At 41.9% G+C, this 18679-nt stretch overlaps 1 protein-coding gene across 2 annotated transcripts; it reads left to right on the plus strand.

Moving 5' to 3' along the window:
- Positions 1 to 2357: 2357 nt before the first annotated feature.
- Positions 2358 to 12652, plus strand: vcpip1 (valosin containing protein (p97)/p47 complex interacting protein 1). 2 transcript variants are annotated; one of them, XR_013772624.1, is made up of 4 exons: positions 2358 to 5082; positions 6681 to 6767; positions 8485 to 9878; positions 12631 to 12652. XR_013772624.1 is itself a non-coding variant. In XM_079284443.1 (3 exons), the coding sequence occupies exons 1-3, from the start codon at positions 2472 to 2474 to the stop codon at positions 9246 to 9248; spliced, it is 3462 nt and encodes a 1153-aa protein (XP_079140569.1). In that variant the 5' UTR covers positions 2358 to 2471; the 3' UTR covers positions 9249 to 11706. The 2 variants fall into 2 exon arrangements, 1 of the variants encoding a protein (XP_079140569.1); XM_079284443.1 differs by lacking the exon at positions 12631 to 12652 and having other exon boundaries at positions 8485 to 11706.
- The last annotated feature ends 6027 nt before the right edge of the window (positions 12653 to 18679 follow it).

Consider the following 18679-nt stretch of genomic DNA (forward strand, 5'->3'; position numbering starts at 1 on the left):
CACAGACAGCAAACGAAGAGAAACGAGACTCAACACTGAAATAAACGTCATGTTCTGAAGTGAATATTATAGAATCAGCATGCGTTTGTCTTTTATTACACTCATTTAATATGCTTTTAAATGTGAAGATATGAATTATGCGCTTTAATACAAAATATCTTTAACGGAGAAGAAATGCTCTCCTTAAATATGTTGTGAAGTTAATCTGCAGACAATATATGTATATATATATATATATACACATATATATACATGTATATATATATATATACATATATATATATATATGTGTATATATATATATGTGTATATATATACACATATATATATATACATATATATATATATGTGTATATATATATATATGTGTATATATATATACACATATATATATATATATATACATGTATATATATATATATGCACATATATATATATATACATGTATATATATATATATATATGTGTATATATATATATATACACATATATATATATATAAACATGTATATATATATATATATATATATACATATATATATACATATATACATATGTATATATATACATATGTATATATATACATATGTATATATATACATATATATATATACATATATATATATATATATGTATATATATACATATGTATATATATACATATATATATATATATACATATATATATATATATATATATATATATGTATATATATATACATGATTTGTGGGATTATTTCCAATGAACACCACTTCATACACATGTTGTTATTAATAAGGACATTTCTTTTATTTTGAAGGCTCTTGTGAGATTTTGTCGTTCAAAGTAAAGCTTCATGTATTGCGTTGTAGGGAACTGGTTCCCAGTCAGTTGAATCGTAGGGACCCAGTCGCTCCTCAGTGAGATCAGTGTCTCCATGGACATCTGTTGGAGGAGTGACCACACGGTGCAGCGGTCACATCCATCAATGAGCTCCTCCAACATGGCTGAACTTCCTCACATGGTGGATCGCTGCTGCTGGAGGAGACATTACAGATCAGAGGAGCGCCACCCTGTGGTCAGTCAGAGGCAGAGCAGGGTCTCCAGATGATGCTCGTCATCAAACACTCACTGGATAGAAACACAGAGCAGTACATCACAAGTATCACTGCTGGTGCTGATGTTACTACTGTTACTATTGATACTACAACTAACACAATACTACTACAAATACGACCACTACTACCAGCTCTGATAGAAACCCGAGAGACTGAAAGATCTTAGAAGAACTTTGATCTTGAGACAGAACTTCCTCAGTACTTCTTCATCTCCTTCTGTTCGGTGATCTCTGTCCATCAGTCTCTGCTCTTGTCTTTGTGTATTCTATTCAGTCTTTAAAGTCTGTTTGGCTCTGTTGTACTTTCTCCAAAGTGCTTTATAAATACAGTTATATTCACTTCACAAATACTACAACTGCATATACTGTTGCCCCTGCTACAATACTTCAAATACTACTAATACTAGGATACAACTGATCAATTACAGTGTGGTATTACTACACATTCCATATCTGTGAGTGGATGCTAACAACAGTTGTATTTGCTGATATTGGTATTTCTAGTGATTGTTTTTACATTTAAAATGAACTCTTCAGGACACGTGTTCACACTCAGTCAGACCACATGGCTTCATGGTGAACGTCTTCACATGTAGAATGAGCTCACACACATGGACATGTTGTCTCGGTTCGTTGATGAGTGTGAGTTACCACCTGCCTGTCAGGATGTAAACGAACACTCTACAGGTCACTCAGTCAGCACGTGCCTGTTGTCCTTCAGGTGAAGAAGAAGAACTAAACTGACAGACGTCTGTCTGTCTCTCCAGGTCCAGACAGGAACATGAACAATGTCTGATATTAATCATACAAACTGCACAACACCACACAACTGTACAATCACGCGCAGCTCAAAACATATACACTTTTATTACATTTTAGGTCCCAAATATTCAAGATACTTCTGGAAACAATCCGTCCAATGCGCACAAACCGCCATGACTCTGCCGGGTTGACAACAAAACGTCCCTGCGACGTGTTGCATTCTGGTAAATGTAGTCAACCCGAGCGTTCTTGTTTCGGTTTCTGAATCCTTTCACAATGTCTTCACGTTATATCGCGTCATATAAACATGTCTTCTCTCGTGTTAGAGTCATGTGGACTCAAAGGACAATGAAACAAGTGTTCATTCTGCTTCTGGTGTGTACGTATTAAACACGGACTACACAGCAGAACTACAAGTCCCACAAATCGTGACGTCATGACGTAGCTACGTTTAGCAAACGGTCAGTTGCTAAAGCAGAAACGCAGCCGCTTCCGTGTTGTTGCTTGTGTGTTTTGTGGTGAATAACTGTCGGTAAGCGTCGCCGGAGGTCGACTGTCATGATTGAGTGACGCTGACGCTCGTGCTCGGCTTCTCTTCTTCCTCCTCCCGCCATGTCGCTGCTGCAGAGCTCCAAGAAGAGAGACAAGCGTGTCTTGTCCGGTACCTGTCCGGACCCGAAATGCCAGGCGAGGCTGTTCTTCCCGGCTCACGGCTCCGTCAGCATCGAGTGCACGGAGTGCGGTCAGCGGCACGAGCAGAAGAACCTGTTAACCGTGGAGGAGGTGACCGACCCGGACGTGGTGCTCCACAACCTGCTCAGAAACGCCCTGCTGGGCGTCACGGGGGCCCCTAAGAAAGGCACGGAGCTGGTGAAGGTGATGGGTCTGTCCAACTACCACTGCAAGCTGCTGTCCCCGGTGCTCACCAGGTACGGAATGGACAAGCAGACCGGTAAGGCCAAGCTGCTGAGGGACATGAACCAGGGCGAGATGTTCGACTGCTCGCTCCTGGGGGACCGGGCGTTCCTGATCGAGCCGGAGCACGTCGCCACCATGGGCTACGGCAAGGACCGGTCGGGCAGCCTCGTATACCTCCACGACACCCTGGAGGAGGTGAAGAAGGCCAACGGCAGCGGGGAATGTCTCATCCCGGTCCACGTGGACGGAGACGGGCACTGTCTGGTCCACGCCGTGTCCAGAGCGCTGGTGGGCAGAGAACTGTTCTGGCACGCCCTGAGGGAGAACCTGAAACAGAACTTCAAGCAGAACCTGGACTGCTACAAGGCCCTCTTTCAGGACTTTATCGACGCCGCCGAGTGGGAGGACATCATCAACGAGTGCGACCCCCTGTTCATCCCGCCCGAGGGCGTCCCGCTCGGACTACGCAACATCCACATATTTGGGTTAGCCAACGTCCTCCACCGACCCATAATCCTGCTGGACTCCCTGAGCGGGATGAGGAGCTCCGGGGATTACTCGGCCACCTTCCTGCCGGGCCTGGTGGCCGAGGAGCAGTGCCGGGGCAAAGACGGGAAGCTCAACAAGCCCATCTGCATCGCGTGGAGCAGCTCGGGCAGGAACCACTACATCCCTCTGGTGGGAATCAAGAACACCGTGCTGCCCCAGCTGCCGGCCCGCCTGCTGCCCAAGGCCTGGGGAGTCCCTCAGGAGCTCATCAGGAAGTACATCAAGCTGGAACCGGACGGGAGCTGCGTGATCGGCGGCGACCGCAGCCTGCAGGACAAATACCTGATGCGGCTGGTCAACGCCATGGAGGAGGTGTTCATGGAGAAGCACAGCATCCACCCGTCGCTGGTGGCCGACGTGCACCAGTACGTCTACAGGCGCACCGGCGTGATCGGCATCCAGCCCGAGGAGGTGACCGAGGCGGCGAAGAAGTCTGTGACGGAGAACCGGCTGCACCGCTGCCTGATCTGCGGCGCCCTCTCCGAGCTCCACGTCCCGCCGGAGTGGCTGGTTCCCGGCGGGAAGCTCTACAACTTGGCCAAGTCCACTCACGGCCAGCTGCGGCCGGACAAGAACTACAGCTTCCCCCTCAACAACGTGGTGTGCTCCTATGACCCCCAGAGGGACGTCCTGGCCCCGGATTACAAACTCAGCTCCCTCAACACCTGCAATTGGTGCCACGGCACGTCGGTGCGCCACATCCGCGGCAACGGGGTGGTGGTCTACCTGGACGGGGACCGAACCAACACCCGCTCCCAGGGCGGGAAGTGCGGGTGCGGCTTCAAGCACTACTGGGAGGAGAAGGAGTACGACAACCTCCCCGAGGCCTTCCCCATCACGCTGGAGTGGGGGGGCCGGGTGGTGAGAGAGACGGTGTACTGGTTCCAGTACGAGACCGAGCCGGCTTTGAACAGCAACGTGTACGACGTGGCCATGAAGCTGGTTACCAAGCACTTCCCGGGGGAGTTCGGCAGCGAGATCCTGGTGCAGAAGGTGGTGAACACCATCCTGCATCACACCGCCAAGAAGAACCCGGACGAGTACAACCCGGTGTCCATCGCCGGGGCTCACACCCGGCGCCTCACCGACGCCGCGGAGACGCCGCCGGACACCCAGCCGCCCACTAAGATCATCCTGACCGGTCAGAAAACCAAGACGCTCCACAAGGAGGAGCTGACGATGAGCCGGGCGGAGCGCAGCATCCAGCAGAGCATCAGCGAGCAGGCCGCCGTCACCCAGAAGAGGCGGACCGACAAGCTGCAGCAGGAGCAGAAGGGCCGGACGTCTTCCGCCGGCGGCTCACCGGAGACCTCCTCCTCCTCCGCTCCGGCCACCCCGACCAAATCCTCCTCCCCGTCGTCCACCAAGGAGAAGAAGATCCGCGTGACCACCAGCGACGGCAGGCAGGCCATGCTGACCCTGCAGCTCCACACCACCTTCTCGGAGCTGCAGAGGAGCATCGCCGACCAGTTCGGCGTGCCGCCGGCGCAGCAGTGCATCCGCCACGGCTTCCCGCCCAAAGAGCTGCCCCCTCCGAAGGACGGCGAGGAGAACGAGCCGACGGCGCTGCAGCACGGCGACCGGGTGACGGTGGAGATACTGAGGGTGCCCGAGGACAAGGCGCCCGCCGCCTCAGGCTCGCACGCCGCGAAGAGCGAGGACGCCGCCGTCACGTCCGGCAGGACGAGCGGCCGCGAACTCCAGGACAGCATCGACCTGGAGATGTCCTCCCTCTGTCTCCTGGCAACCTTGATGGGTAAGAATCAAACGCCTCCTCATGACGCTTCTTCTTCACGGTTCAGGTAAAGTCACGTGACCACTGAGAGCATGTGACCACAAGTCTTTATCTCAGCTCAACTAAGAACTAAGGATTGTTTCCATTATTGATTTTATTGAGTTTTTCACAAAGTTAACATCTGCACAAATAGTTCAGTTGGTTTTGCAAACAAATAAATACAGATGAACAGAGTAGTTGTCATTTCAACATTCATACAAACATATTGTAATCAGGCGTTCATGTAGTCGGTGTCACATCTCATATAAATATGTTGCATTTCTTCCGGTTTTTATTGAATATATTCTCGTTGACTGTCAACGTTCCAGTCACTGTTCCTGTTTTTTTGGGGAATGTTTCACGACTTTCTTACTCGCTGGAAGTAAATCTTGAGTGAAGTTCTCACGATACGAACACCAGATCTCATGTCACATGTTGAACAACGGCACGGACGTGTTTCCAGCGGCGCTTCATCTTCGTACAGTTCCAGAGCGTATGCGAGCGGTCAGCCGCCAGCGTTGTTGTTGTTTATTCATCATATTTTGAGTGACAGCGACGGTTTTGTCTGCACTTCCCGTGAGCAGGAGCTCAAACAGGAACACACGATGACTCTGAGCTTCAGGTGATTATACGCTGAAGAAAACATAGTTATGAGTATAATAACAATATGTTTCTGGCCCTTTTTCAAAATGTCGACGTATAAGAACCAACGCCATGAACGCTGTGATACCATCGAACATTTTACAACACGTTGATATGAGGCTCAGACATAAAAACTATGAATGATTAGTTTGAATGATTTTATGGTTCATAAATACTCCAGAATCTGATGAATATTAAAACACAGCAGCTTCATTTTGGGGAGTTTTCCAGACGTGTTGAGACAAATTAAATATGATATATAATATGATGTATTATATAAGTAGTGACTCATGAAGAGAATGAAGAATGTTGGAATAAAATGACTCGTGAACTTAATATCCGTCGGACCAGAAACCTGAAGACGTCACTAACGTGAAGATATGAAGCAGTAGTTATTGATGGATCAGCTGATCATTTAATCAACAAATCCATTCATAACCGTTAATATTTACCTGTTAAATCTCTGAGCTCTGATGTTAACATTTATATACAAACAAAATGTGCTTCAGTTCATCGGCTCCCAAACAAAGCAAAAGAACTGATCGCATACTTTGACAAAAACATTGAGAAATGTTTCACAGACCTGACGAGTGTTAATAGTGATTAATAAGTCATGTTGCTCATGAATCGATTTGTTCTTCGGTCATAAAATGATGAAAAATATCGATCAGTGTTTCCGCAAAAGCCCAATACTCTAACCACTTCGTTGATTGTCTTAATCGTTAATAATAATGTAATATAATTGACAAGTCATCGATTAATCGAGTTTACAAATATTGTCACATGTGAAAGATGAAACTATAAAAACGAGACAGAAGCAGATGAAATCAAAGCGACCGCTGGTTTAATGACATCCTGATATTCTCAGTCGTTCAGCGGTGCGTTCAGGGTCTCGGCTGCCTGGTTAAATCCGGTTCCTCTCTCTCTGTGTGTTCCAGGTGAGGACGTCTGGTCGTACGCAAGGAAGCTGCCTCACTTGTTCCAGCAGGGCGGCGTCTTCTACAACATCGTGAAGAAGGACATGGGTACGTCTACACAACCTGACTCCTGGGTTCTTAGGTCCGGGTTCTAAACCCGCTGCATGTGAACTCGGACTCTACAGGAACCGGTCCGTCATGATGTACTTCAACATGTTGTCACCTGGTTTATTCCGCTGTCGTCGGGTAGTTTTCATTGCTTTTAGGAGCGATCGCTCCTGATTATTTGGAGATAAAAAGCATAATGTTAAACTCAGGTTTTGCACAAATATAGAAGAATTTAAAGTTAGCATTTAAAGAAGCAACGGATCCTAAAACTCACGCTTCAGATCATTACAAAAGAAAATATAACTTTTAGAGATGTTTGATTACTTCAGCTGGTCGACAAGGATCCACAATATTTATTCTCACCATCGTCCCAAAAACGCTTTGAAGTCAGTAAACCATCAAAAATACTAAATGTTGTACTTTTACCTTGTTGTAGTAATTCGTGTTTTTTTTCGTCATAAGAACACACAATTCAAATGATTATGAAATAATAGATTGTATTTTTATTGTCATATTATTTTTAATGCTGTATAATAATGAGCTTAGAGCTCGTGTTAGAAGTTAAACATCATAATTCATCTCTAATATCTATTTTATATTCATAAACATCTCCTTCAAACTACTAGATTTATTCTAGTTCATCACCAAAACTACATTTTACAGATGACATGTGAACACATCACGATAACGTTATAATGAACCTTCAGCCAGTACTCATGTTCACTGAGCAGAGCCTGAAGGCATCATAGTGTAACTGAAGTGAACCTCTGTTGGTTAGCCGTTAGCGGTGCTGCTAACGTTACTAGCTCTCCTCCTGTTGGTTAGCAGTTAGCGGTGCTGCTAACGTTACTAGCTCTCCTCCTGTTGGTTAGCCGTTAGCGGTGCTGCTAACGTTACTAGCTCTCCTCCTGTTGGTCTAAACACTGATTGGTTGTTTACAATGAAACATGATCAGAGATCAGAGACTAGAAACACAAGTTTTACTGAGTCACTACAACTTTATTTACACTGTGATGGTTAACGTTAAACTTTATTTACACTGTGATGGTTAACGATAAACTTTATTTACACTCTGATAGTTAACGTTAAACTTTATTTACACTCTGATGGTTAACGTTAAACTTTATTTACACTCTGATGGTTAACGTTCAACTTTATTTACACTCTGATGGTTAACGTTAAAACTTTATTTATACTGTGATGGTTAACATTAAACTTTATTTACACTGTAATGGTTAACGTTAAACTTTATTTACACTGTGATGGTTAACGTTAAACTTTATTTACACTCTGATGGTTAACGTTAAACTTTATTTACACTCTGATGGTTAACGTTAAACTTTATTTACACTCTGATGGTTAACGTTAAACTTTATTTACACTCTGATGGTTAACGTTAAAACTTTACACTGTGATGGTTAACGTTAAACTTTATTTACACTCTGATGGTTAACGTTAAAACTTTATTTATACTGTGATGGTTAACATTAAACTTTATTTACACTGTAATGGTTAACGTTAAACTTTATTTACACTGTGATGGTTAACGTTAAACTTTATTTACACTCTGATGGTTAACGTTAAACTTTATTTACACTCTGATGGTTAACGTTAAAACTTTATTTACACTGTGATGGTTGACATTCAACTTTATTTACACTCTGATGGTTAACGTTATAACTTTATTGTTAAACCTAAACTCCCTTATTGTAATCAGGCCTGATGGACGGGAAGCACTGCACGCTGCCTCACCTGACGGGGAAAACCTTCGTTTACAACGCAGCGGAGGAGCGTCTGGAGCTCTGCGTGGACGCCGCCGGCCACTTCGCTGTCGGCCCCGACGTGGAGGAGCTGGTGAAGGAGGCGCTGCTGCAGCTGCGCTCCGAGTCGTCCACCAGGGGCAGCAGAGAGGGCAGCCCGTCCCACGGCGCCCTGCGGCTCGGCAGCGGCGGCGTTGTCCGCAAGAAGGAGCATCTCCAGAGCGTCACCGCCTTCCAGGGCAAAGGCCACTCTCTGGGCAGCGCCGGGGACTCCTCCCCTCCGGAGCACCGGCCCATCACGCGCCAGCACAGCAGCGGCGTGGACCTGAGCGCCAGCGTGTCCCGGGGCCCGCCGGACCTGTCGGACATCCCCGAGGACGCCACCAGGGAGCTGGTCCGCATGGCCCCGGGCTTCGTCACCACGAAGGACGGCCGCGGCCTGGACCCCGGCCTGATGGAGCAGCAGCGGAGGAAGCTGCAGGAGATGGTGTCCTCCATCCAGGCCTCCATGGAGCGCCACCTGAGGGAGCAGCAGAGCAACACCGCTGCAGGGGGCGGGACTAAGACGGGAGCTAGCCAACCGGCGTCCACGCTGGACGACGACGATGACGAACGTCCGGCCGCGACCGGCAAACCGGACGGGAAGACGGAGGAACTGGAGGAGATGGAGAGTCAGGACGGCGAGCAGAGCAACGCCACCGAACCCATGGATCACTCCTGATCACCCCCCCCCGACCTTAGCCACGCCCCCTCGCCCCGCCAGAACGCCTCAGGTCAGATCCTCAAGCTTTTGGTCGTCATCGTGTTTCGTCGTCTTTACTGCATGACTAAAGAGCGAGCCGACCGTCCCCCCCCCTCACCTCTCTGGGACAATAATCCACGAGGTGGTTATACTCCCACACACACACACACACACACACTCCCTGTGTGTGTGTGTGTGTGTGTGTGTGTGTGTGTGTGTGTGTTTGAACTCTATACGCACTCTCTGGCACACGCTCTCATCTCAGCTGTCAACACGTGAGACCAAATAATAAAACACAACGTTTTGATCCATTGATTCCTGCTTCTGAGAGAAATTATTTTCAGTCCTCTTAAATATCCTGAATGAGGAAACGGACGCTCGGGGAGTCGCATCTCTGGAGCTAGAAGGATCCTCTCCAGTCTTAATCTGCCACCAGGAGGAGCAGGAGGAGGAGGAGGAGCAGGAGGAGCAGGAGGAGGAGGAGGAGCAGGAGGAGCAGGAGGAGGAGCAGGAGCAGGAGCAGGAGGAGTTAGCTGGACTGATGTTTTTGCTTCAGTCACCACTCAGAGAACGAGTGACTGATGTGAAGCAGCTGAATCCAGCCTGCAGGTAAAGAGTGTCTCTGTCTCCGGTTCCTTTTATTTCTTTACGTTCTAAACCTCCAGAACGTTCCGTGTCCTCTTCACACACATCGCTCAGTTTGGGCGTGTCTGTAACAACACAGATATTGTTTTGTGATTTAGAAGTTTATGTTTACTACGTACACACGGCTCCTTTATGACCAAATACCCTGATGAAACGACGTGTTGATGAAGAACACTGTTATGTGTCCTCTCGCTGGTAAACCAAAGCCAGACTCAGATCCGTTCTGTGTGTTTGACCCGTGAGCGTCAGACTTCTTCTACACATTATTAACACGATTCAAAGTGCCTGAAATCCTTCATGTGTCGCCAACGTACAACAAACAAATCTAGATGTTCAGATTCATGTTTCTAAGGGTCAGTGAGTCAGTGATGAGAACACTTCACTGGAATAGTAGAATTAAAACAACGATCTCCACACTTGCGACTCTGGAAGCTCTTTGCTCACTTTGTGTTGTGATGAGCAGACGGAGGCTGACGGTCCAGACGGGAGTTTGATCCTCGAGGTGCTTCACATCGAAAAACACCAAAAGAAAACACGAGTGAATAAGTCGCCTCATATTAAGTTGCTCTCTTTAAAGACTCTCGAGTCGAGAACAATGGTTCACGTCCAGCAGAACCGACACGCTGATCACAGAACATGCTGCTAGAGGAACTTCTTCTTCTTCTTCATGTCCGAACACACGGCTGAGCTCTGAGCTGCGAGACACAAACAGGAAGTGGTCTCATGACTCTGCGAGTAGAACGAGTTTAAAGTTCTGAAGGACTCCTTCAGGGTTCCTGTGATTCACAACCTTCTCTGATATTTGTCTTCGCTCATAAACTGGCTGAAGGTTCATGTTTCATTCTGGAGTTCTGCCTGTTGAGAACTAAAACAACTCTTTGAAACACGTTGAAATGTCCGTCATCGGTCAGAATTAACGTGAGAGAATATGCGTTGAACAAGAAAAGATTTACTATCTACGATTCTTTAAACCAAAAGTTCTGAATCTGAAAAGCTGAACAGTTTGAAACAAACGGAACACAGTTAAATCCACTTATTCTCCTTCTTGTTGAGGGCTAGCTTAGCTTATTTTAGCTTAGCTTAGCTTAGCACAAAGACTAGAAACAAGGGGGAACAACTAGCCTGGCTTGTTTCAAAACGTTTTGTGCCGGACTATAGACATTATGCTAAGCTAAGCTAATCACAGCCGTCACATGACAACATGTTGAACTGTTCCTTTAAGTGACTTAAAGTCCGTTTACTCTTTTGTTGCCAACTAAACGTTTTTCCACGTTTCTTTTGTTTTGGAGGGAAACTTATCTTCAGGCCTTAAAATCTGTTTAAAACTCAAATCTATTAGTTTTACATTTACCTTTAAATTTGTTGCTTTTACCGAAAAATCCATTTATTTTCACTTTAAAACCCGAAAGTTTGACTTTTGAATTTGGACTTGTTCTCTGGTTTTTGGGCGCTGAGGTTTATTTTGGTGTCGAGGTGAACAAACATCAAACCTGAGACTCTGCACTTTGAGGGGGTAAAATGTTAGCGTAGCATGCTAACGCTAGCCGGTGGGGTGGACAGGAAGCTGCTGTAAGAGACGTGAAGTCGTGTCTGACTGCTGTACGCTGACATGAGCTGTAGTCCAGTTGTATAATAGTACATATTGTAGTATATTTGGACCTGTACAGAAACTACAGATTGTTCGGTTCCTTCACTTCTTTCTTTCTCTTTGTTGTTTCTCTGGTTTGCTCATAAAATATTGATGCTCCACGGCTTCCACATCGCTGTTTGCATGTGTGATGAATTTTCAACCCCAACAATAAATTCACTTCCTTCACTTGTTTTTGTATTTTTGTCGTCACTGACGGATTCTTTCTGTTCGTCTGTTTATCAAAGAAGAGTTTCTGCTTCACGTGTTTCACGTGTTTCTAAACGGTGTTTGTTCATTTCTACAAGATTCAACCTGCAGAGATACAACTTATGTCAAAGTATTGCACTGATATGAAATATTAATATCTATTCTGAGTCTCATCAGGGAACATGTTTTAAACTGCAGCAGTCAAACTCAAAGCTGCAAGTTTAACTGTTTAATATAGAAATTAATGAAAGTTAATTTCAAACATAAATCCTGATCTGTTCTTTGTTTAAAAAACACTTCAAAGAGGAATTTAATATATGATAATATATTATATAATGACCACAAATAGGAGGAAATATATTAATAAACATACAAATGATATCACTTGACTCAGGTCTAGACTTTATTTAAATGTGATTTATTTTATTTTACAACACAACTTAATATATTGAACAGAAGTAAGAGGAAACAAACATATTTATTATAATAAATATATGAATGAAATAAACATTAAGTAAAAATAAATATGTATATAAATATATATATGTGTATATATATTTATAAATATATGTATATATGAACTTTGGTGGCTATTGTGTATATATATATATATAATTAACTAATAATAAAATAAAGTACAGTTTTGGATCATAATGAGCCATTAATGAGTTTTTAGAATAACTTGTAAAAAGCTGATGACATCACTATTTGGTCCAAACCTTTAATGTGTTCTAAAATATAAAAATACTCTGATTTGAATAATGTGTGTCTGAAGAGCTTTCCTCCTCAGACACAGTATTACTGTATTAATGTATTACTGTATTAATGTTAAAGAAGTCTCTTATTTCACTGTAATGTTCATTCTCACTGTTTTCACAGCAAACCTAAACATTCACACCGGACCGTGATTGGCTGTAAGTCAGAGGTCTTCAACGTGTTTCAGGCCAAGGACCCCGAACTGAGAGAGATGGAGCAGGGACCCCGACGACATATATTCTATAACATTGTGTTTTATATTAAATGGGCCTAGTGCCATGTGTACCTCTTTATTGTGCGTTCAGTACGAAGCTGTTCAAATACACAGGTTGATATGTTCATGTTTTCATATTAAACAGGTGTACGGTACAGTGAGCAGGGGGGCCGTGCCGCTGACATTCATAAACACACCTTGTCAGCTGATACCAACGCCGATATCAACATTGTCTGTTAATTGCATGATAATCATCATACAAGATATTCAAACTGATGTTTTCATTTTAAACATGAATGTGGAAACTAAAATGAGTGATGGCCTATTAGTGCCACTGCCATGCATAAAGATACCTGTTATCTTTCACACAATACTGAACTAGTACAATAATGGAATTTTTTATTTTTTGTTGTCTAATCAACCACAATATTCCGCGGACCCCCTTGTTGTCGTGGTTGCTACTTTTCCTTTGAAATGATAAAGTTATTCTGTTTTTATTCACGTTGGACTCAAACCACCAACGCGTTCGTTAATCTTCAGCGACTGTTTGCTCAGAGTCACAGCGTTAAATTATAGATTTAAAGAAAGAGGTTTTATTTTTAATAATCGCAATAACTTTCTATTTGCTGAGAAACAAACTGAGAATGAAAGCAGACGAACAGACAGGAACTGACTGAGTGAAGGAGAGTGAGCTTTACCTCAGCTCAGGTTTAACTATGAGGTTTAACTATCTGAGGTTTAACCATCTGAGGTTTAACTATCTGAGGTTTAACTATCTGAGGTTTAACTATCTGAGGTTTAACTATCTGAGGTTTCACTATCTGAGGTTTAACGATCTGAGGTTTAACCATCTGAGGTTTCACCATCTGAGGTTTAACTATCTGAGGTTTCACGATCTGAGGTTTAACTATCTGAGGTTTAACTATCTGAGGTTTAACTATCTGAGGTTTAACTATCTGAGGTTTCACTATCTGAGGTTTAACGATCTGAGGTTTAACTATCTGAGGTTTAACTATCTGAGGTTTAACTATCTGAGGTTTCACTATCTGAGGTTTAACCATCTGAGGTTTCACTATCTGAGGTTTCACTATCTGAGGTTTAACCATCTGAGGTTTAACTATCTGAGGTTTCACTATGAGGTTTAACTATCTGAGGTTTCACTATCTGAGGTTTAACTATCTGAGGTTTCACCATCTGAGGTTTCACTATCTGAGGTTTCACTATGAGGTTTAACTATCTGAGGTTTCACTATCTGAGGTTTAACTATCTGAGGTTTAACTATCTGAGGTTTAACTATCTGAGGTTTAACTATCTGAGGTTTAACTATCTGAGGTTTCACTATCTGAGGTTTAACCATCTGAGGTTTAACCATCTGAGGTTTCACCATCTGAGGTTTAACTATCTGAGGTTTCACTATCTGAGGTTTAACTATCTGAGGTTTAACTATCTGAGGTTTAACTATCTGAGGTTTAACTATCTGAGGTTTCACTATCTGAGGTTTAACGATCTGAGGTTTAACCATCTGAGGTTTCACCATCTGAGGTTTAACTATCTGAGGTTTCACCATCTGAGGTTTAACTATCTGAGGTTTAACTATCTGAGGTTTAACTATCTGAGGTTTAACTAGCTGAGGTTTAACTATCTGAGGTTTCACTATCTGAGGTTTAACGATCTGAGGTTTAACTATCTGAGGTTTCACCATCTGAGGTTTAACCATCTGAGGTTTAACTATCTGAGGTTTCACTATGAGGTTTAACTATCTGAGGTTTCACTATCTGAGGTTTAACTATCTGAGGTTTCACCATCTGAGGTTTAACTATCTGAGGTTTAACTATCTGAGGTTTAACTATCTGAGGTTTAACTATGAGGTTTAACTATCTGAGGTTTAACTATCTGAGGTTTAACCATCTGAGGTTTCACCATCTGAGGTTTAACCATCTGAGGTTTAACTATCTGAGGTTTCACTATGAGGTTTAACTATCTGAGGTTTCACTATCTGAAGTTTCACCATCTGAGGTTTCACCATCTGAGGTTTAACTATCTGAGGTTTAACTATCTGAGGTTTAACTATGAGGTTTAACTATCTGAGGTTTCACTATCTGAGGTTTAACTATCTGAGGTTTCACCATCTGAGGTTTAACTATCTGAGGTTTAACTATCTGAGGTTTAACTATGAGGTTTAACTATCTGAGGTTTAACTATCTGAGGTTTAACTATGAGGTTTAACTATCTGAGGTTTCACTATCTGAGTTTAACTATCTGAGGTTTCACCATCTGAGGTTTAACTATCTGAGGTTTAACTATCTCAGGTTTAACTATCTGAGGTTTAACTATCTGAGGTTTAACCATCTGAGGTTTAACTATCTGAGGTTTAACTATCTGAGGTTTAACTATGAGGTTTAACTATCTGAGGTGTAACTATGAGGTTTAACCATCTGAGGTTTAACCATCTGAGGTTTAACTATCTGAGGTTTAACTATCTGAGGTTTAACTATGAGGTTTAACTATCTGAGGTTTAACCATCTGAGGTTTAACTATCTGAGGTGTAACTATCTGAGGTTTCACGATCTAAGGTTTCACTATCTGAGGTTTAACTATCTGAGGTTTCACCATCTGAGGTTTAACTATCTGAGGTTTAACTATGAGGTTTAACTATCTGAGGTGTAACTATCTGAGGTTTCACAATCTAAGGTTTCACTATCTGAGGTTTAACTATCTGAGGTTTAACTACCTGAGGTTTAAGTATCTGAGGTTTAACTATCTGAGGTTTCACTATCTGAGGTTTAACTATCTGAGGTTTAACTATCTGAGGTTTCACCATCTGAGGTTTAACCATCTGAGGTTTCACCATCTGAGGTTTAACTATCTGAGGTTTAACTATCTGAGGTTTAACTATCTGAGGTTTACTATCTGAGGTTTAACTATCTGAGGTTTCACTATCTGAGGTTTCACTATCTGAGGTTTAACTATCTGAGGTTTCACCATCTGAGGTTTAACCATCTGAGGTTTCACCATCTGAGGTTTAACTATCTGAGGTTTCACTATCTGAGGTTTAACTATGAGGTTTAACTATCTGAGGTTTAACTATCTGAGGTTTAACGATCTGAGGTTTAACTATCTGAGGTTTAACTATCTGAGGTTTCACTATCTGAGGTTTAACTATCTGAGGTTTAACTATCTGAGGTTTCACTATCTGAGGTTTGACTATCTGAGGTTTAACTATCTGAGGTTTAACTATCTGAGGTTTCACTATCTGAGGTTTAACTATCTGAGGTTTAACTATCTGAGGTTTAACTATCTGAGGTTTAACTATCTGAGGTTTAACTATCTGAGGTTTCACTATCTGAGGTTTAACCATCTGAGGTTTAACTATGAGGTTTAACTATCTGAGGTGTAACTATCTGAGGTTTAACTATCTGAGGTTTAACTATCTGAGGTTTACTATCTGAGGTTTAACTATCTGAGGTTTCACTATCTGAGGTTTCACTATCTGAGGTTTAACTATCTGAGGTTTCACCATCTGAGGTTTAACCATCTGAGGTTTCACCATCTGAGGTTTAACTATCTGAGGTTTCACTATCTGAGGTTTAACTATGAGGTTTAACTATCTGAGGTTTAACTATCTGAGGTTTAACGATCTGAGGTTTAACTATCTGAGGTTTAACTATCTGAGGTTTCACTATCTGAGGTTTAACTATCTGAGGTTTAACTATCTGAGGTTTCACTATCTGAGGTTTGACTATCTGAGGTTTAACTATCTGAGGTTTAACTATCTGAGGTTTAACTATCTGAGGTTTAACTATCTGAGGTTTAACTATCTGAGGTTTAACTATCTGAGGTTTAACTATCTGAGGTTTAACTATCTGAAGTTTTACTATCTGAGGTTTAACTATCTGAGGTTTCACTATCTGAGGTTTAACTATCTGAGGTTTAACTATCTGAGGTTTCACTGTCTGAGGTTTAACTATCTGAGGTTTCACTATCTGAGGTTTAACTATCTGAGGTTTAACTATCTGAGGTTTAACTATCTGAAGTTTTACTATCTGAGGTTTAACTATCTGAGGTTTCACTATCTGAGGTTTCACTATCTGAGGTTTAACTATCTGAGGTTTCACTGTCTGAGGTTTAACTATCTGAGGTTTAACTATCTGAGGTTTCACTATCTGAGGTTTCACTGTCTGAGGTTTAACTATCTGAGGTTTCACTATCTGAGGTTTCACTATCTGAGGTTTCACTATCTGAGGTTTAACTATCTGAGGTTTAACTATCTGAGGTTTAACTTTAACTATCTGATGTTTCACTATCTGAGGTTTAACTGTCTGAGGTTTAACTATCTGAGGTTTAACTTTAACTATCTGAGGTTTCACTATCTGAGGTTTAACTGTCTGAGGTTTAACTATCTGAGGTTTCACTGAAACTAAGATGAGATGATGAGTCAAAGAAGAGCAAAGTGTTGCTGCAGCTTTAAGGCTCTTTCTTGGTTGATAACATTATGAATCAAACGGTATCACACAACATGACGACTGGGTTGTATTGTTATTAATATGGATTGTTTGTCAGATTGATGAATCAGCTGTTTTATCGATGTTATTCTTCAATAATAACTCTGAACAGATAACGAACTGTTCCATTCAGACACCAGAGGTTTTACATGTTTATTGATCATGACCACTGATGAAGAGGTTTAAAGTGTGATCAGATCAGCTGATGTTCCATCAGTAACTCTGGATGAACTTTCTGGCTCTACTGTGAAGTCTGAAGAAGAGCTTTGATGAAGTTAACTCCAGCTTGCTCTGCGATGCTTTTATTGTGAAACTATTTGACACTGAAGCGGGAAGTTGTTCCTGTTTATTTTCTTTCTTCTCTTCTTCTTCTGTTGTTCAGAAGATCTTTGTCTCTTTGATCAGAGTTCAGTTAGAACATCTACTAAACTCTATAACATGCCTGAATAAAGACTCTTTGCATTGTTAATGTAAATGTATATTAATGCAGGAAACGTTCACCTGAACACACACAGCTGTCTGTCTGTGGGGTCATCAGGTTGTTTAGCGACAGCACAAAGTTCAAATACTGTGAATAACTGATGATTTAGTAGATCATATCCATCACTTTGTGTGTGTGTGAGAGAGTGTGTGTGTGTGTGTGTGAGAGAGAGTGTGTGTGTGTGTGTGTGTGTGAGCGAGTGTGTGTGTGTGTGTGAGAGAGAGAGTGTGTGTGTGTGTGTGTGAGAGGGTGTGTGTGAGAGAGAGTGTGTGTGTGTGTGTATGAGAGGGTGTGTGTGTGTGTGTGTGAGAGAGAGTGTGTGTGTGTGTGTGTGTGTGTGTGAGAGAGAGTGTGTGTGTGTGTGTGTGTGAGAGAGAGTGTGTGTGTGTGTGTGTGTGTGTGTGTGAGGGTGTGAATCTCAGGTGTCTTCTTCATGTTGTGGTGCTATATTAAAAGCAATAATTAAAGAACTAGAAACATGTCAGACCTCAATATATATATACATATATATGTATATATATGTATATATATACATATATATACATATATATACATATATATATATATACATATATATGTATATATATGTATATATATACATATATATACATATATATGTATATATATGTATATATATGTATATATATGTATATATATATATGTGTATATATGTATACATATACATATATATACATATATATACATATATATGTATATATATACATATATATGTATATATACATATATATGTATATATATACATATATATGTATATATATACATATATATACATATATATGTATATATATGTATATATATGTATATGTATACATATATATGTATATATATGTATACATATACATATATATACATATGTATACATATACATATATATACATATATATGTATATATATGTATATGTATACATATATACAAACGTGTTTAAATGATGAGTTAAAAAAACCAAAAAGTCA

The sequence above is a fragment of the Melanostigma gelatinosum genome (genome assembly GCF_949748355.1).
Source record: "Melanostigma gelatinosum genome assembly, chromosome: 15".
NCBI lineage: Eukaryota > Metazoa > Chordata > Actinopteri > Perciformes > Zoarcidae > Melanostigma > Melanostigma gelatinosum.